This window comes from Petromyzon marinus, chromosome 11, assembly GCF_048934315.1.
Source record: "Petromyzon marinus isolate PM22_M1 ecotype Great Lakes invasive population chromosome 11, UKy_Petmar_22M1.pri1.0, whole genome shotgun sequence".
Taxonomy (NCBI): Eukaryota; Metazoa; Chordata; class Hyperoartia; order Petromyzontiformes; family Petromyzontidae; genus Petromyzon; species Petromyzon marinus.
Window position 1 is genome coordinate 10,721,683 of NC_133677.1, and position 21,590 is coordinate 10,743,272.

At 43.2% G+C, this 21,590-nt stretch overlaps 1 protein-coding gene across 5 annotated transcripts in view; it reads right to left on the bottom strand.

Annotated features, from left to right (window-relative positions):
- LOC116941224 (DNA-directed DNA/RNA polymerase mu-like) overlaps window positions 1-21,590 on the bottom strand; it is an 83,142-nt gene that overhangs the window by 41,320 nt on the left and 20,232 nt on the right. For all 5 annotated transcript variants that reach the window (XM_032952044.2, XM_032952045.2, XM_032952046.1 and 2 more), the window contains 3 exons: window positions 17,926-17,997; window positions 6,080-6,203; window positions 5,355-5,487 (listed from right to left, as the gene is read on the bottom strand). In XM_032952044.2, coding sequence (XP_032807935.1) covers window positions 5,355-5,487; window positions 6,080-6,203; window positions 17,926-17,997 — 329 coding nt within the window. The remainder of the gene's footprint in view (window positions 1-5,354; window positions 5,488-6,079; window positions 6,204-17,925; window positions 17,998-21,590) is intronic.

Here is a 21,590-nt window from a genome sequence, read left to right on the forward strand (position 1 = left end):
TTATATAATACATGAGTGATTGGTGAATAATCATGTATAAATCTGCCAATATAAAATAACTATGATAACATTTTTATCCATTTGATAACCTAGAATGATATTAAAAAAGACATGTCTAAACTCATTCATCCTAAATAATGTGGTTTCCAAGAGTAACCAGTGAGCGTGAACAAATTATTTTTTATTCGCTTGCAGTTACTAGCTATTTTGGATACCTCACAAAATAGGCAACTGGTGAACATATTCAAGTTCATTTTCATACATTCATTTCTCAGAACCACGTTGGGTCAGGAAAGGAGGGGGCTGTGGGGGTTACCCGGTTGAAACAAAATTCAACAAGGGGGGGATTACAAGTAGCCAACGAAAGGTTCAGAACCACTGGTGCAGAAGGGCCCTGTGGAGGTCCTGCCAGGTGGAGGCCCTTCCACTCACGCGAGCTGTGACGCGATTGCACCGCGTGGAATTTTTCTCTGGGGCCTCCTGTTTTGTCCCCCCTCCATCCACATTTAGAATCGGCGTGCATTTAGAGTATCTGGCTACTATAAATGTCCACATGCATGCACTGGCGGAGACAGTGGGGGGGGGGGGGGAGTGGCACGTGCCCCCCCCAATGATCCGATCAAAATCCCTAATTTCGATCGGATCATTGGGGTTTATTAGTAATAAATCGGCATTTTGCGACTGCCACTGTGTAGCATATAATTACATGCCAGGGACTCTATGAGATGATAGGACAAGAGTCCATAATTGGCAATAAGTAACGGCAAAGCGGTTATAAGTGACTCACAGAATTGTGCGCAGTTGCGTATACAGTCCACGACTTCCCTGAAGGCAAACACCTTCAGCGAGCGCGATGCCGATCACACAACGCGGTTCGAATTCGACCCTCGATCGATGGCAGCGCCATCGCCGCACACGCGTCGAATAAAAAGCAAGGGACAAGTCCTTACTTACAAACAATTCCTTACTTACTAACAAGTCCTTACTTACTAACAACTCCTCTATCATTTTTCATTGCTGGAGGGGTTGCCCCCCCCCCCACCTGAAAATCCTGGCTCCGCCATTGCATGCACGATAAGCCACTTCATTGACCTATCATTTGTGGCCACGTCGCTTCTGAAAAAGAGCTATGTAGCTCAATGGGGCCTTACCTGCTAGTATAAAAATAGTATTTTTTTGTATTTTAACATTTCATAGCGTGAGCGAGCTATGGCGGAGCTGCACCTTCACCTTTTACAACTCGCTGCAGTCAAATGCCCCGAGACAAGTACCCCTCCCTGCCAAAAGTGATTGAGTAAACACAATAATAACATTACGGAGCTGCTTGAAAACAAACAAACAAACAAAACTCAATTTAAATACCAACCTTTTCAAACAGTCGAGGAAATATATTGTGTTTTGGTTATGACATCCAGTCAAAATTAACCTTTATTTAGCTTTACTTGAGGCAAGTCTGTAATTAGCATTGGAATTAAAGGAATACTGTAATGGGGTAATTTCAAGCTTGAATTCAGCCTTTACAATGGGCAATCATTGCAGGGCTTGGGCACCTACTATTATGTATTGCTCTGTACTTGATTATGGTAAATTGGGCTTCAGGCACAATGGTGCATCACACTTGAGTTATTTAATTCCCTTCATATAAAAAATGGAGCATTCAATCATCAACCCCGTATTATGCATACCAAGTTTCTGCCCACAGCTGAGCAGATAATATTATTTAGGATAGTTTAGGCATTTTAATGTAACAGTAGAAGCTTATACGCCATTTATAGCCGGTCGATGGTGGTGCACGCCTTTAATACAGCACTCTGCAGGCGAGGGTTGGCGTATCACAAAAAAAGTTGTTCAACTTCCTTCCCGTGGGCATTGAGGTGCCATGCCTCAGCGAAACGTGGGCTCCACCGCTCCATCTGTACGGGGATAGAGCGTTGCCCCCTCGCACGGGTGGGTTTTCTCCGGGTGCTCTGGTTTCCTCCCACATGTAAACACGACACTCGTCAATTGGCCGATAACAAGTTAATCTACAGAGGACCGCACAGCCTGCAGGGGATATACATTTCTGCTTATCTACAGTTCCTCACCCCTCGTGAGTCGTCAGTCTCTGTCCAAGAGTGAGAAAATAGCGTGCGTGTTACAAGCTGAAATTACCATGAGGATAGGAAAACCTCTCAAGACTTTTTTCGGAGGGTTCTGCTACGTTTCACAGTAGGGGGGGTAGGGCAATGTTGCAATGCATTTTTCCAAATGGAGTGGTTAGCAGGTACATCTTCAAATGAAGTGGTTTGCAGGTACATCTTCAACTTGTTCTTTGGTTCTTTCGGTAAAGTCACACAGACATGCTAATCTCGCCGACATTACATTGACATGCAAATTTCTCACTTAGAAAATCACTAGCCCTGCCCACTTCGTTTGTGACCCCTGGGCTACACCCATTTCAAACCTTTAAAACAGCCTGCCTCAGCAGCTTTCCCCCTCATTTGTCTCCTGATGACGATTGCTTGCGTTGCGATCGAAACGTAGTGATATTGTTATTAGTTTTTATTCACTTTATTGCCATTTTTATTTTTATTATTTTACTGCTATGATTTTTTTTCTATCTACTTGACTTTATCGAAAGACCCAAAGAATGTGAATTCCTGCAGTCACGAAAGCTTCAAGTCAGGATTTTCAGCTGTTGCAGATTTGGACGATGATGCCAGCGCACACGTGGCCTACTCCCCAACTAAAATCACGGGGTCGACGACAGAAACAGCAGCGAACATGATACTGATCAGCCCATGATGCTAATACAGGTTTAAAATATAACGCAGAGTGCCCTGGATTTGATACCGAAGTGCGATGTTCTTCCTGTGTTCCGGAGGCTTCGAGAAGCAAGAGTAAGGCCAGTATGAGATTTAAAAAAAAAGCTGGACGCATGGTGTTTTACTTTCACAATAGGCTGGTAACCCATCGGCAACATAAACTATCTTACGCAATGGTGATACCGCCTGATTCTAATACTGATGGGCTGCACTATAGCTAGCAAAGAGCACTCGGAATCTGTTCTATAAGACGAGGGTATAATAGGCTGCAGCACCCCAGTCATCTTCCTCCTCCGACCCTAATTCCTGACCCGACTCCAACGTCTCGCTTTCTATGTGCACCTAACCACATCTGTCCCCCAGGCCTACACTGTGCTCCTCCATCAGCTCAACTATCGAGCCACCAGACCTCTGCCCCTACCACTCTTCGCCTACCCTCATCCATGCCCATTTCACCACTTCACGCATGTGCCCCATACCCCACTACCTCTCATTCACACCGCGCCCATCAGACACCCTCACTCACCATCACACTCCACCGTATTCTGCCTTACCTACCCCAGCAACATCAGCTACATTTCCAGCCCCTGTCCCTCCATCTATTCCGTCATCTTCCTCACTGAACGTCGTCGGCTTGCATTTAAAGCACCCTGGAAAGGGTGTTATATAAATCCAAAATAGAATAGAAACCGATACAGATCGCAGTGTAATTGTATGCTGTATATGTCATCCCCCATACATAAAAAAACCTTGTGCTGTCCAAACTAGACACTCCACCCTTGTGTGCTTGTGTGAAGACTTGCAATCATGCACATATTTGGGTGCTGGGGAGTCACAGTAATTGAATGTATTTTACTTTTATGCTGCTGTGGAGTGTCTAATCTCAAGTGTCTCCCATTGTTATGACAATCTGGGTGCCTGCAGCACATGGGTTCCGAGAGATCCATTTAAAGTTCACTTCGATGTGCGGTACGTGTCTAAACATTATCAGTATGTATGTAGAACTTATTTTGCATCATACATAGCCTCCCATGCTAATCGGAGGTACGATATAATTATTTATGCGTTGAACCAAAAAAAGGTTTCAATGAGTCTTGACGCTACTTTTCAAGAGGGTTCAACGGCGAGATTTTTGGCCAATCCATTGCTGAGTAATTCAGCACGTGGGATGACTGGATAATGGGGAACAAATCCCCGAGTAAAAGGGCAGAACACTTGAAAATTGTTGTATTTAAAACCCACACTAACTTGCTGTCCCCACTACTGGTCACCTCATCGGGGTATCTCATGCAAGATGTTTTGCAACAACTCCCTACTTGCTTGAGCAATGGAGAATTGCTTCTCTCCTTTGAAAGCCCTGAACCATTGGTAGGAATTCCACATTCCTAAGGTGGGAAAAAGTAATTTTTACAGAATAATTTAACCTTATGGTGGTACCCCTGGGTACCATAGTACCCCGGCTCTCGCATAATGTCCGTGATGCAGTCATTTTTAGTCTGTTGATGGTCGGCGATGCGGCAATGGACTCACCTCGACGAGCTGTACACGATGCACTGCTACGGTGCGTACGAGCGTTCAGGGTTTCAGCGCAATCGTCCTCGCTACGTTTCGACATGGTGGAGTAGCACTGATTTCGGATTGATTGGTACCCCAGTCGCGGAGTTAAGTACACCCCTGGACAAATATAGTGTCCAAAAAATAAAATATTTTAACATACATACAATTCATATTCTTGGTTCTTTCGGTAAAGTCACGTATAAGGGAAACAATACAATAATACAAATATAAAACAATAAAATTCTCACGACGTTTCGACTGCAACACAAGCAATCATCATCAGGTGTGAAAACCACAGCAATAAATTTGGAAAAAAATGGCGGTTATTTTTAACGTTGGCACCACGGACAGAGATTTGACATACTCTTTGGTTCTATTCGGTAAAGTCACGTAGGTAAAAAATAAAACAACAAAAATCACGACGTTTCGGCCACAACACAAGCGGCCTTCATCAGGTGAAGGGACCAGGCTGTCTCGAGGACAGCGCTGGAGTGAAAAAAAAGGTGGTCCCTTCACCTGATGAAGGCCGCTTGTGTTGTGGCCGAAACGTCGTGATTTTTGTTGTTTTATTTTTTTACCTACGTGACTTTACCGAATAGAACCAAAGCGTATGGATCCTTGCAGTCACGAAAGCTTTAAATCTAGAAGAGATTTGACAGTTTGTTCAGATGGACGAGTCCATCTATGTTCGGAAAAGAGGAGGGGGGAGACGGAAATTGTTTCCCTTATACGTGACTTTACCGAAAGAACTAAGAATATGAATCCCTGCAGTCACGAAAGCTTTAAATAAAAAATACATACAACTGTTGAAAAAGAAGAAAGCAGTGGCAGCCGATGGCTCAAACTTATGTTGGTGCGGTGCCGTAGCAGCAAGGGGATGGGCGCAAAGACGGCCTCCTGCTCCCGGGTGCCACACTCTTAAACTATGGCACTGCTTGGGACCTTTTGCGATCAATCGCCGGTCATTAATCTGGCAATATTAGATTTTCTCACCTGCGAAATCCACCAGTGAGTATGACGATGGTGTCAGGAAGGCGTGAGGAACACGTGTCCTTGATGAGCTCATACACAGCCTTGGCTTCATAGCTGGTCACGGGCTCCATCAAGTCTTCGTAATGGGCCACCCCTAACAAAACGTAAGAGACACTAAAGAGTGGACACAGGCCAGAACACATTCACCATGAACATGAAACGATGACATTGGTCCGTGTGCAAGCGCTCGTTTGGATTGGTATATTACAGGGCCATGAGAGATGACAGTAGCTTGGGAAGGCCTTCATCTAGCAGTGGATAGATCATTGCTAATGAGTATGATGATAGCAAGAAAATTTGCTGTGGTTGTCACACCTGATGATGATTGCTTGTGTTGCAGTCGAAACGTCGTGAGAATTTAATTGGTTTATATTTTTATTATTTTATTGTTTTCCCTTCTACGTGACTTTACCGAAAGAACCAAGAATATGAATCCCTGCAGTCACGAAAGCTTTAAATCATTGGCTATATATATATTTTGTTGAGCACATAAAGATTCAAACCACCAATGGATGTGGGAAGATTGAGCCAAAATTTCAAAGATGGATCAGTGACCCTAGTCATATATGTTTTCCTGGAAGAATTATACTTTGGCTGGGTTTTGCAAATATAATCTGCAGTGAAGCAGTGTTTGTTTTTATCCATGGAGAGTAATATAGAAGGTTTTCCTGGGTCTGTTTACTCACCTGCCTCTTGCTCCTTGGTAAGCCTTAGATCAGGCTTAGTTCTGACATCCTGCAAGGTTCTAAGTCCATTGTGAAACCACAGCTCTGCTGTCTTGACCCCAACACCCCAGATGCTGGTAAAAAGCTGTGGGAATAAGTGTAGTAATGGCTCGTTATTTATCTAGGAAGGGCTCACACTGAGTCTCAAAACTATCTCAGATTTGCCATGAAAGGAAATATCTGTCCATTTCCTTGTCGAGGAGTGTTATGGTACGTGTGAGGAAAACCGAGTACCCGGAGAAAACCCGCACACAGTAAACATGCAACCATGGGCCAATGATCCATATACAGTACTGTTAGAAACCACTTTCTGTACTGACATCTCCTGGTCACAATGCAACCCTGCAGATTTGAGTCGTGCACACGACAATGTCTCTGTGATCCTCAATACGTGCATTTTTGTATGCAACGCAATTTTTTTTATACTAATTAATAGCCCCTTGTCACTCCATTGCAGTAATGGGGTTGTTTAACCATACTTTACCGTACAGCCCACAGCCAGTCGCTGAGGTGTGGGTGGGGGGCGGAGGGGCTGATTTAGATTTCAGACATTATTCGCCACTGAAGTTCACCATGGACAGGAGTCAAACTGAGAGTGCTGTGCCTGAACCACTGCACCCCCAATGTGTATGCATGTGTATGTATATGCCGTATATGTATATAAACAGGCTAAAGTTATCTCCACAGTTCGCGCTCACATCACTGCAGACAGAGGCGTTCCCCATTATCAAGCGGAACACGTAAACTTAAGAATGTATTATTATTTTTGGCAAACAAGTATAACGCTGCGCGGCTCGATCATCTTTATAATGAACCCAAAGGAACAGAGTGTGAGCACGAGGTTGTTGTTGTTTTTTTTAAAGTCAAAATACAGAGTAGAAAATAAAACAACACAAAATGTATGAACAGAACCTGAAACAGAACAAGCTGCAAGTATGCTTAATAAACGAGCAGCTGTAGATTGCAGCTTTAAACGGATACAACCCTCGATGCAGGCAGCCCTCGAGTTAACAAAGCACTCTTCAATTCAAAAGCAACTGTTCACATGGCAGCCAGTCGCGGGCGCCCCAGATGACAGGTGAGGGAACGGAAACACTCTCTCAAAACCCGAAGGAAGCAACGAAAAGAAATAATGAAGTAGACATCAGGGGGAAATGGCGCCTGAACGTGCAATACGCACAAACGAACGACACTTGAGCAGTTGGGATCCTTGAATCTCAGCTCAGGGAAGAAAAAAAAAACACATTTGAATAACACGAAGATAGCGTATGTTTACGATTTGGGTAATACTTTTGGGTATGGTGGGCATTGCGTGGATTTTAAAAGCATCACAACTTACGTAAGCAAAACGCTTCTATCACCAGATATTCAGTGATAAAAGGGGGCACGCGTTCGTGTTGCAAGAAGACTTTTTCGCCAAGATTGTGGCTTTGTCACCTCAGCTGAACATTCAAAACAAAACGTGACTTCCTCCCAGCAATTAAATGCAATGTATATACATCAATCGTTTAAGAATGGCCATCTCAAGACATTCCCCACAAAGGTGGGAGGACATGTGAATTACAATGGCTCAGAAAAGGTACGTTTTTTTATCATGGAATTTATGTTATACTAGACAAGCATTTTATCCGCCATTTTGCTTGTTATATTATACCTACAGCACAATGTCGCATATCTGACTGTCACATATCCGTCCTGTGGCAATTAACCACCCACACACAGTGCTGCAGCTGCTGTGAATGTTGTAACTGTCGTTTGTATATCTTGACCTTTTTCACGTATCTGCCTCAATATCTCAGGCCCAGGCGAGTCAGATATGCGATGTTAAAACGCACGTCAAAATCAAAGGGTTTCTCTCTGGTCAAATGATAAACTGGACGACGCTAATATCTAGTGGCAGTCAACAGTGGAAATTCCACATGCCCTCGGAGAGAGCCTATCTCTCAGTAGAGCGACGGCGACTTATGATTTCTCACACAGTGATATTCCTTTTTTCAAACCCGAAGGAATAATGGGCTGAGTCGATGCCTGAAAAAGATATAACTCGCAATCTTTCCATTTTGTCAGTCGATGGGTTTTTAAGACGTGCAGTGTTACAAATGCTGAGCAATTACATCTTTCTGATAAAATGAGAACGGAGAGCTGTTCATTGTTTGTGGTCACCTTGAGCCATTGGTGGAAATTACGCATTACTATGCTGGGGCCCACCTATTATACAAAGACAAAAAACCCCACTTAACAGACTGTTGGGGCAAGTGCTGTTAGCGAGCACCTATGAAGGCCATCACAGCAGATGAGGGGATGGGTGGCCAGCACCACGCCCGACCGCCTTTGTCTCCCGAGTGGCGTTGTTTACACACTGCACCAGGTACTCATTTGAGACTGAGTCTACCTAGGGGAGGCCCAGGACCGATTCAAATAATCGTCACTGGTGTTGGCCATGGGCGGGAATCGAACTCGAGTCACCGGGTTCATAGTGCAGCGCGCTAACCGCTACACCACCGCTCCCCACATAGAGACAAAGAAAACAAAAATCAACAACAACAGCAGCCACCATTCACCACTCAGTGGTGGTGACATCACCACAGCACTTGTGCAAGGCAAGATGCACTTTGAGGCCACGTGAAATGTTGAAGGCTCGCTGGCAGGAGGTCACAAGATGGACAGTTCAGGTGTTATTGGTTGATTAAAAACCCATAAGGAAGGAGACATCAACCTTCACTTAGTCCTCCTGTTCAAGCAAGTTTTCCCAATTGAGAGTCCTGCAAACTAATGCTGCCAAGGAGGTGACCAAACCCCGGCCTTTGTGCTCCTGGTCGAAGCAGTAGATACCCACTGGGAAATGGATTAACTCAGGGACAACAAATGGGAGACAGGACCAGAAACAAAAATATACCAACTCTGTGTTGAAGGCCTATCCCGAGCAAAACGCGAGCTACTCGCAATATAACTTTCTTACAGGAATGTGGGCCTCGTCACCGTGCAAAAAACTCACCTCGCCAACCACTCCAGCCACCGAGCCCACATCCACGGGTAGCAACTTATTGCAAGCAGGGGCGCCACTGTGGCGAGATGTTAACTACCTCGCCTGGTATACAGGAGGTCGTGGGTTCGATCCCAACCCTGACGCCTAAATATTTGGAGTTTGCATTCTCTCCGCGTGGTCACGTGGCGTTTTCTCCGAGTTCTCTGGTTTTTCCATGTTTATAAACATGCGTTTACATTATTTGGCTGCTATAAATCTCCACAATCCACTTCGTTGAGCTATCGTTTGTGGCCAGGTCGCTTCTGAAAAGAGCTACATCGCTCGAAGGGCCTTACCCTGTCAAAATTTTAATAGTTTAGTTTTAGTTTAGACTACTTGCCTGATCTTTATTTCACGACCCACAATAGCAATGACCGACCGCTTATGTGCTGTGCCCATCTTCCCCCACTCCCAACATCGCCAAAGTCTCATTCACATCGGCTTCGAATTACCATCAATAAACTCAAAGCCAAAAGCACAGTGGAACCTGCGTAAGGGCAACTGGGAAGGCCACAGCAGACACATAGAAACCATCACGCGACTTCTGAAGCAATGACTGAACTCCTAACCCTGAGAGATCCATTCTCGTTGGCATCGCAACCATTCACTCTACCTCAACTGAAGCCGTTGAATGGATCGCTCGCCTCGACATCAAGCTATACCCGATTCCCAAGCCATACGAAGAAGAGATGCACGCGCAAACGCACATGACCATGTACGCAGATCCACACACACACACACACTATGTAAACACGTGTTGATTCATGCAGCCTCCTAAAATAATTACTAAAAAATGTCGCTAAATTGTAATAAGAGCAGCATTTTAGCACAAATGTATCGATACATTCTATGTGTGTAACCTTTCCTTGCTCGGAACGCAGCAAACTCAAAGCGTTAACTTGCAGGTGTGTTTTAATCGGTCTAAATGCATGTACTCTGTAATCGGTGCCCAAGAGTCATCGCATCAAAAGGTACATTCTGGTAACATTGATAAGTCAAGAAGGATTATTAAAAACACCAGAAAAACAAGAGTCGTCTCTCTCGTGCGAAATAACTCCCCATTTACAATGAAATCCAATTAAGTTGATAACACCGTGGTTTTCACGACATGCCATATATTAAGTTAATGTCACACATACAAAATGTTACGTTAACTGAGGCCCCACGTTCAAGCGGAGAGAAGCGTGAGAGCAGCATTCATCGGGAGACAGATAGGAAGGGTAAGGAGAGCGTTGACCTATATTAATCAACAAGATCCAATTCAGAAATAAAGCATCGCAGAACTATACTTACATTAGCTTCACAGTGATGTATGCAGACTATTGCTCTAACCTGTCCAATACTACTTGTGCAAGCATTGCACAATGGCTGTGAAATTTATCGTGGAAGCAACCAGCCGATGAGCGGGTGGCGGGGAGGAGTGCGAGGCCATACTGGCATACACGCGACTACGCCGACCCACTGCCCCCCCCAATATTAAACCATTCATTGCTATGCAATCTGGAGGTCCCATGTGTGTGGGTATTAAGCAGGCTCCGTTGCACATTTAAATCGTTGACAAATGATTACCTGCTTAATGGCATAAACAAACCTTGCAGCAGCAGGACAGATGCCATTTACTCCGCGATGGCCCATTTAAGGCATTAAGTGTGGTTTCTGCGGACCAATTAGGTCAATAACCCATTAACACTGACTAATGTGACCTTGGCACATGCGATGCAGCGTGGCTATGTCTAAAGCTATAACACGGCAGGTGTTTAAGACCGATCACACAGACACGCCTTTTGAAGGAACCGTTTATAAACTACAGGGTGATCGCAAACAATACATGTTCTTGGTGGATGCAACTATTTATTGCAAAGATAAAGGCAATCTAAAGCAAGCTGATAAGCCCATCCGTTAAGAGAGCCTTCATTTTGTTCACCAGCCAGCACTGACCAACATGGGGAAGAATGGTCAATAACCCCTATGACCTGCACAGCTTGGGGGAGGCTCTCATCCAGCAGTGGATTGACAAAAGGTTGTAAATGGTCATGTTCTGAGGGGATCCCAAAGTACAAAATAATTAGCAAACAAGTGGTTATATATACAGTAAAACCTTGGATTGCGAGCATAATTCGTTCTGGAAACGTGTTTGTAATCCAAAGCACTCGTATATCAAAGCACTCGTATATCAGTTGTGATCACGTGACGCTCGGTAGACAAAGCGAATACGTACTACACGTATTGCAAGACCTCGCTCGTTCATCAAATTAATATTTATTAAAAAAATTTGCTCGTCTTGCAAAACACTCGCAGACCAAGTTACTCGCAATCCAAGGTTTTACAATATAGATGTACATATTAGGCACACACAAACAAATGCACTTAATGTGACTGATACGTAGCATAACGTTACATAAATGATGCTTTATTGAAAATGTTTTGTTGGCAATCTTGCCAACAAAATTGAATTGATCCGGCCACTGGTAAGTGGCAAGTTTCATTTCGCAACTTAAACATTTTCTTGCTTTCGTGAAAACATATGAAAGTGTCCTTGGACAAAAAGGACAAACATAATGTTTCCTGGGTAAAACAATAAGTAGACTATCATTGCCTAAAATTGTATAAATTTTTTTTTTTTATTACAGCTAACCCTGGGAAAAGATATGATTTTCAATATCAACACTGGGGGGGTGGGGACAAACTAGATACAACTGTGCTGATATTAAGTGAAATTCACCGTTTGATATTCATCTGCATCCTGCATTTGTGTGCCGCTACGTTGCATTGCCTCCACCGGCATGATATCAGCATCGGGAATCGGCATTTAATGAGCATCCTCGAGGGTAAACAGCAAACATGTGATGCGAACTCCATAAGAGTAACTCGAAACATGAATTGTACTACACCTCTCATTGGTGTTATTAATTTAAAAATACGTATACAGTGAGGGAAAAAAATTATTTGATCCCCTGCTGATTTTGTACGTTTGCCCACTGACAAAGAAATGATCGGTCTATAATTTTAATGGTAGGTTTATTTGAACAGTGAGAGACAGAATAACAACAACAAAATCCAGAAAAACGCATGTCAAAAATGTTATAAATTGATTTGCATTTTAATGAGGGAAATAAGTATTTGACACCCTCTCAATCAGAAAGATTTCTGGCTCCCAGGTGTCTTTTATAAGGTAACGAGCTGAGATTAGGAGCACACTCTTAAAGGGAGTGCTCCTAATCTCAGCTTGTTACCTGTATAAAAGACACCTGTCCACAGAAGCAATCAATCAATCAGATTCCAAACTCTCCACCATGGCCAAGACCAAAGAGCTCTCCAAAGATGTCAGGGACAAGATTGTAGACCTACACAAGGCTGGAATGGGCTACAAGACCATTGCCAAGCAGCTTGGTGAGAAGGTGACAACAGTTGGTGCGATTATTCGCAAATGGAAGAAACACAAAAGAACTGTCAATCTCCCTCGGCCTGGGGCTCCATGCAAGATCTCACCTCGTGGAGTTGCAATGATCATGAGAACGGTGAGGAATCAGCCCAGAACTACACGGGAGGATCTTGTCAATGATCTCAAGGCAGCTGGGACCATAGTCACCAAGAAAACAATTGGTAACACACTACGCAGTGAAGGACTGAAATCCTGCAGCGCCCGCAAGGTTCCTCTGCTCAAGAAAGCACATATACATGCCAGTCTGAAATTTGCCAATGAACATCTGAATGATTCAGAGGACAACTGGGTGAAAGTGTTGTGGTCAGATGAGACCAAAATGGAGCTCTTTGGCATCTACTCAACTCGCCGTGTTTGGAGGAGGAGGAGGAATGCTGCCTATGACCCCAAGAACACCATCCCCACCGTCAAACATGGAGGTGGAAACATTATGCTTTGGGGGTGTTTTTCTGCTAAGGGGACAGGACAACTTCACCGCATCAAAGGGACGATGGACGGGGCCATGTACCGTCAAATCTTGGGTGAGAACCTCCTTCCCTCAGCCAGGGCATTGAAAATGGGTTGTGGATGGGTATTCCAGCATGACAATGACCCAAAACACACGGCCAAGGCAACAAAGGAGTGGCTCAAGAAGAAGCACATTAAGGTCCTGCAGTGGCCTAGCCAGTCTCCAGACCTTAATCCCATAGAAAATCTGTGGAGGGAGCTGAAGCTTCGAGTTGCCAAACGTCAGCCTTGAAACCTTAATGACTTGGAGAAGCTCTGCAAAGAGGAGTGGGACAAAATCCCTCCTGAAATGTGTGCAAACCTGGTGGCCAACTACAAGAAACGTCTCACCTCTGTGATTTCCAACAAGGGTTTTGCCACCAAGTACTAAGTCATGTTTTGCAGAGGGGTCAAATACTTATTTCCCTCATTAAAATGCAAATCAATTCATAACATTTTTGACATGCGTTTTTCTGGATTTTTTTGTTGTTATTCTGTCTCACTGTTCAAATAAACCTACCATTAATATTATAGACTGATAATTTCTTTGTCAGTGGGCAAACGTACAAAATCAGCAGGGGATCAAATACTTTTTTCCCTCACTGTAAATGTGCACGACGGTCAATAGTTCATCACAGCCAGTGCTGATGATGCCACAATGCACCAGTGCTTGGTTTTATGTATGTACGTATGTTTAATATCTTTCGCACTGTACATTGCCAACCGTGCTAATCGGAGGTGCGGGGGAAGTACAACAAACTAAACATAAAAATCAGTTCTAAAGAAATTAGTTTTCAATCTCGATTTAAAAGCGCATAGCTTCAGTGGCTTCCTAATATCCGAGGAAGAGCGTTCCATACGACCACAGAAGCAGATCTGAAATCGCGCGATGCAGTGACTGTCTTTGTTCGATGGCTAGCCAAAACATCCTGCGAGGACGACCGAAGTTCGCGTGATGGTTTATGATGAGATCAGCAAGGTATTGTGATTCATATGTGGCAAGCACTTTGTGTGTGTATTAAGTGTGACCTTATAATGTATTCATTCAACAAGTGGAAGCCAATGCAGCTCGGTGAGCACAGGACGAATCTTGCAGTATCCGTCACGACACGTGCGAGAGAATTTTGTACATGCTGCAAGATTGGTAATGTTTTTGCCAGATGTCCCGTAGAGTAGTGAGTTGCAATATTCAAGCCTTGTCGATACTTGTCGACACGCCACGGTGTTGGCTATGTCACGACTCAATAGTGGTCAAATGTGTTGTCGCGCCCTGATAAGAAGAGTGAATAAGTTCATATCCCATTCATTCAAATGGTTATCTTATAACAGTGGATTTTATTGGCCACATTATGAAATTGCAACCACAACAGATATATGTCACCTCGGGTGGTACCAACAGGCACCGTACTGGGTCTGGGCTCATGGATTAACATATACAGTACAACCATTTCTGAGCATGCGCTATTCCGAACCTCCAAGCTACTTAACCAATACTGATAAAAAAAAACAATTCCTGCCATTCTTCACATGAGCTGATACTTGAAGGAGCAGAAGATGTGTTTTTCTTTGTTGCTTTTGATTGATTTACAATAAAGGTTGAAAGCGTATATTAATTAGCCCCATCTGTCTGTCCGTAGCACGAGGGCACTATAACTCTTGCAAAGATAATACGATATGAACGAACCTGTAGCAATAACTTTTCGTTGCTATTTAGGACTTATCCTACTGAAAACTGGCCGAACTGATCACAGGGTTGCCCAATACTTGGAGACATAAACCAGAGGGGAAAAAAGGGCCTTATTTGCAAATAAGCATATGTGTTTTGGCTTGCCAGCTCGCTACCTGTTGGCCTCAATACCACTGATGAAATACTTTTGAGGGCAAACGCATGTCGTTAAGTAGAACATAACCTGTGCACATGAATGATTTTTCTTAACTTGTTTATTCTATGTGCGTGGCATACAGATTCTCCAGAGGAAGAAGTGCTGGAAAGACTTTGCGGATGACTGTAGATAATCGTCAAATTGCTTGCGTGGGACACTATTACAAAAGGACATCAAAATGAATTTTGCAAAGATAAAGAAAGTGTCACGACGCTCAAAGAGACCGCAGCGTTAACTGCACTCTTTCCACTCCACAGCCGAGCAAAAGCAACGCCAATGTAGCAATGTGCTGTGTTGGTCTTCGCGCTTGATTGCTCACAAGTGACGACATCGCATTAATCTCTCTATTTAAGAGCGAAACAGGAGGATTTTTCCACAATTCTGGCTGTTGTCTGATGATGCTAGTTGTAATTACCAGCGAAATGTCGTACTCGAATTGTAAATGTTGTGGGTTTACTCTCCAGAACACCGGTGTTTTGAACTAGTAACTTCACTAATTGGGCTGTGTCGGGTGGCGGCAGGTTGAACGACATTTATATTTACGCGATCGAACCCCAAAAAAACTCTTTTATGGATAATATTGGTCGAGAAAGCCTCCTATGTGTTTCACTGCTTTAGCACAATGCATGTTGTTAACTGCTTCTCAATGGACGAGCAGATGACATGCAAAAATGCCTAAAACATTAAGAAACTGAATTATTTTCTTATTATTATGCTTTCAGCGCTACTTAATAAATTGCTCCAGATTCAGAGCATCGCTTGACTGTAAGCCAAAGAGGAAAAGGTTTTAAAAAGGCTGTTTGTTTCCGTTTTGGCATTAACGGATGACATGCCGTGGCTTTTATTTTAACATTTTTTCAATCCCCAATTTTAATCCAATTCCGCAAATTGGCATCATGTGCCAAGATGAGAAGGACTGTCTTTCCGGGGCGCAAACCAATGAGCAGTGCATCACGTTGCAATAAGATGATGTCAAGGAAGACAACGTCCCATGAGATGATGATATCTCGGGAACTACCCCTGTACTTCAAAAGGACTCTATTAACCAATGGCATGATGACCTTCCATGCCAGTGATTCTCAACCTGCTCTGTTCTGCGGCCCACTGGTCTTCCGCAAGGCCCTGGGAAGTGGCCTACAGGAATCTTGTCAGAACCTGATCTCTCTTTCACAAAACGCTCCATCATAGTGGTTCACGAAAGATTCGCTTAGGGTTGACGGTGGTCAAGTGGAGCCAAGAGGTTGGCAACCACCAAACTACGGCGCCACACAGATTGTTCGTCATGTGAGAAACATCATTTATTTCAATTGTCTCCACTGAGATATACGAGTAGAAAAAAACATTTTAGAAATATACAATTAAACCTCTTACCTGTGAAAAATCATCACAATTTGAGAGTATAAAGATCCACTTTTTTACAAATCGTATACAATAATATATCTTCAGCATACAATTATGTCACCGCACATGAGTTTGTCCAGTGTGTAAGTTACTACCAACTCTATTGTCGACAATGTCATTGGTTGTCTGGAAACGTCTTCTGATCATAAGTTCCATGTGTGCTACCCATGTGAAGTGCACTATTCAAATGTGATTCCATTGGCCCATTGGGATTTGTTTTTACTTGGGTGAGGTGCAATATTTCGTGATAACATGATGGTGGTGTTGATGATGATGGCCCGGGGTGGAGGGGAATTTCTCTTAGCAGTGTGGCTATCCATGGATAAATGTGGATAATAGGATAAATGTACCACTACTTCCAGACGGCTCTTATGGCTGGTGGAAATCCACAAATAAAATTACTTTTGGCACTTCCAGAAAACCTATTATTATTATAATCCTTATTGTGACTCCTTATGCAAGGATAAGTGCAGAAAATAGGGTGCCACGGTGGCAATATGTTAACTCCGTCGCCTGGTATGCAGGAAGTCAGGGGTTTGATCCTTACCCTGACGCCTGTTTATATGGAGTTTGTGTGTTTCTCTCTCTATGGTTACGCGGATTTTTATATCGGTCCTTCGGTTTTCCCTCCACATTTACAATCAACATCTGTTTAGAGTATTTGGCTGTTACTATAAATTTCTACAATATACGCCACTTTGTTGAGCTATCATTTGTGGCCAAAACGCTTCTGAAAAAGAGCTATAAAGCTCAGTGGGCTCTTACCTGGTAAAATAAAAAACTTTAGTTTCAAAGGAAAGATTTGACGCCACTTCTAGGTGACTCCACTTATTAGGTGATTGGAAGAATCTATAGTGCACTCAGAAAAAAACACTTGTGGTCGACAGGTCTGCAAAATGTATGCACAGATTACAGTAAGAATGTTTAGGTTGCTCTTATTATCTGGAGATGTGTGTAGATAATAGGAAAAGTCGATCCACAAATACCTTTACTTTCCACTGATGTGAATTATAGATGGTAAGAGAATTGCGAAGATGATCAATATGTTTAACACATAGGCTTTCGCAATCAATATCATCCATAAGGGCCGTTTTGGTTAGATCGCGTAAATATATAAATGTGTCGTTAAAACCTGCCACCACCCGACAGAGCCAACTAGTAAGGGTTGTCACGTAAACAGAACATGCCAATTCGTTACTAGTACAGCACACCGGTGTGTTGTAAATGTTGTGGCTTGGTTCTCCAACACACCGGTTAGTGCTGTACTAGTGACGAACTGGCATGTCCTGTTCACGCGACAACCCGTACTAGTTGGCTGTGTCGGGTGGTGGCGGGTGTTAACGACACATTTATATATTTACGCGATCTAACCCAATAACCTCTATTATGGATGATCAATATGATACTGCTTTTGTATAGTGGTTGATAAATAGGCTGAGATCATCGACTCATCACACTTGTGAACCTACTTCAATGATGGGGGACTGTCCGGAGCATAGCCCAGTTGGCCATGTGCGTCTGCGGCATGAACTCTCTGAGCAACCCGGTGTGGTGTGCGTCTTTGCATTACCTTCATAGTTCTGTAGTGTTCATCGCAAAGTACACGGTTAACCTCCGGGCAGGATTGTTCTTCTAGAAGCTCCTGTGTGATACATGAATACAAATTAAAACGTAAAAAAAATAAAACACTGAGTTTTCATCTCCAGCTCCTTTCTCAGCACCACCCACGCGACAAGACAGAGAGGATTTCGCGTTACGCGCTGGAATCCTGGTCCTATCACGATGTTATTTTCTGCTGCCATTAAAAATTTCACGGAAAACGATGGTAACTGTTAATAAAGGTAAGCATGTTCGAAAATTTACATTTGGGGTTTGTATGGATTAGATAAGCGTGTTTTGCTCTCCTTCTGTGTTTATGAAAATTGTGTACACCCTGCACGGAGATTGTAATCCATTCCTTTAAGCGATTCTTTCTTTTTGGCCACACATTTGAAATCACCGTTGCCAGCGACAATTAACTGTACGACAGAACACAGCGGCGTTGGGGAAGGCCTACGTCCGGTGGTGTATTGATGCAAATCTGTAACTTATTATCTTACTTTCACAAAGACTTCACTTTACCATCACTATGCGGTGCAGAGCAGCGTGTACTAAGGTCATGTCCTTCAAAACACCGAGTAGGGGCCAGCTACGCTGCACTCGGAAATTATTTTTTCGCCCGCATTTGTATTTCAGTTGACAGATTTTAAAGTTAGATGAGCGTAACAAATATCGAAACGGCTTCAAAGGGGCTGTACATTCGGAATTGTGTAAGCAAAACGACAGGATTGTTTTGGCAGCCCGTGGAATGTATATGCAATACGTGAAACTTGCATCGTCAGCTACATCATGGGACCTCCTTTGCCAGTACCAAAATATGATAATAGGGTTTCCCCTTTTTTCTGGCAACAAAACAGGTGTTGAGATGTTAAAACACCAAACTGAAACCTTTTACAAGGAATCGTGTCTGCATTAACCAGAATACTTGTGGTCAGAATGCAAAGAAAAACATACTCTGATAATATATTCATTGTCCTTGAAACTGATTGGTCCACACCAGAGACAGCTTTCTTTTGAGCCCAGTCTCAAAACGGTGTTAGACCAGATGACGCCTTTTGGCGTGCAACTTTCCTGCGCCTTATGGCGTCCTCTGGTCTAACACCGTTTTGAGACTAGGCTCAAAAGAAAGCTGTCTCTTGTGTGGACCAATCAGTTTCAAAGACAATGCATATATTATCAGAGTATGTTTTTTGTTTGCATTCTGACCACAAGCATTGTGGTTAATGCAGACACGATTCCTTGTAAAATGTTTCAGTTTGGTGTTTTAACATCTTAACACCTGATTTGTTGCCAGGAAAAAGGGGAAAACCTATTCTCACTTGCATTGTCTTTGCTGTAATCGAGTTGTATATGCTGCAAACCTTACAATTCAAAATGTGTCATCGCCAAAAAGTGTCGGGAATTGTAACACAAGAATTCGTAAAAACATAAGTGCGTGTGTTTTTATCACAGGAAATTAACATTACATGTAATATATTACTTCGCTTGTTTTACAATGGAAAGCCTCACCCGAGTCTCAAGACTCTTTTTTTTAGGAGGGTTCTGCCAAGTTTTCACAGTAGGAGGGTGATGTTGCTGTTGTGTGTAATCTCGGCTCAGTAAATTAGCAGGTTATTTTTCAGCACTGGGATGTTTTTGGTCAATACCAATTAGCACGGTTAGTTAGCACGCACCTCCGGTTAGCACTGGTTGGCTACGCATGGTGCAAAATAATTTCCACATACATGCATGCATACATGAATTGTCAGTTTAACACGTAGGCTACATGAATTGTGTCGTTATAGGTTTTTACCCTTTTATCTGGCACCAAAACTGACACCTTTATACAAGGGATGATGTTTGCAATAACCATAACACAAGCAGTCAACATGCATTTTTACTGCTTGACACCTTTGTATAAAGGTATACACCTTTGTATAAAGGTGTCAGTTTTGGTGCCAGATAAAAGGGTAAAAACCTATTACTATATCTTGCTACTGGCAAAGGAGGTCTCATAATGAATTGTGTCGTTGTTTTTTAGCTGTGGCATAAAACTGGAGAACAGAAAGGAAATTTGTGTAAAACAGGGGGAGAACATACAAACTCCACACAGAGAGCAAAATCGAACCCAGGATCTTAACATTTCACCGATAATATACAATTACAAAATAATCAATAAAAGACTTGGACTGGAGGGATGCAATAATACTGGCTAAAGAAAAAAAAAACATGCCGGAAATTAGTTTGCTATTGAGCCAACAGAAAGGACAGATGACGATGATACCAGTTTCGCAAATTATTTGGTGATATTGGGTTGACAGTGCTGCTCAAGCACAAATAAAAACGCAACACGTTCATCAATAATAGTGCCTTAAGATGAAAACATTTTAAGGCAGTGTTATTAAAGATACTGATGTGGTGGGGGATTTCTTTCACTTAATACAACTTAAGCTGAGTCACAAGATTACTTGAGGGACCTTACTGGGGTGCTTGGCAAACTCCTTTCCACGTGAGAGAGAACCCTATGTTCTCAGAGATAATCCATGCATATGTATGATCAAGACACACCCACATAAGTACTCTGCAGTCTACTTGCTGTGCTCCTGGGACCTCTCTGTACGTCCAGGTGGGTGTCTAAGGTTGTAGTCAATCAGTGCAACTTTCCTGCACCTAGCTTTGTTGCGATGTTCAAATGTTGCACAACATCCAAATGTTAAACAATGCAACAATGTTGCTGCTTCTGTCGTGCATTATATTTGCTTACTCGCGAGTCATTAAACTTCATCAAGGCCCAAGTATTGATCGTTAATCAATTACAGGCAAGGCCCTGCCCCTGCCCTCCCGTCTCGTCTTGGTAGCTGAGCCCAGATAGCCTGGCATGGTATCTAGGCAAGGAAAGACACCTGCTAAAGGAAAGGCACATTTTCGATAAGTTAATTGAAAACAAACGCATGCGAGGAGAATAACTAACGTGCTGCCTCTAAAACACTGCCTATACATTCATCTGGAGGTGATAATGACTCTCTATGGGCATGCAGCAAAAGAGCAGCTTCATTGCCAACTTTCCTTTCAAACTTCATGCATCAAACTCATAAAAATGCAATGAACATTATAATCGCGTGAGCCAAAGAAAACATTAAAATCCCTCCTGTTTTAAATCAGTTCTCAAGTCTGTGCCAAGCATTTAACTTTTTCAATATATTCTTTGCAGAGAAATGCATTTCATTATTTATTTTTCATTTGCGACACTCATTGGTTATGCATTTATGCGACCAGTCATTTTGCGCCCGTGAACTCTGCGGACACATCTGACAATGACCCCTTGGCTCCGTCACTTGACGGCAAACGGAGAATTGCGGAAAACACTCCTGTCAATTAAAACCGCGCGAAAAAATCCACCGTTCAGAAACGTTACCCTCGAGGTGACAATGTGCTCTCTCGTGCACTCCGACCTTGTCAGTGCCCACAAATTCAACCCAGTTCGCTTACATGAAGAGCCTTGGATGTGCCGTATGCCGCGCTGAGTGGCGCAGTGGTTGCAGCGTTCCACTTATAATTGGAAGGACACGAGTTTAAATCCTGCTTGAAGGCTGACTCGGCCTATCGTCCCAGCGTCAATAAAATTTGTACATCGTGGCTGGATGTCAACAGTGGTTG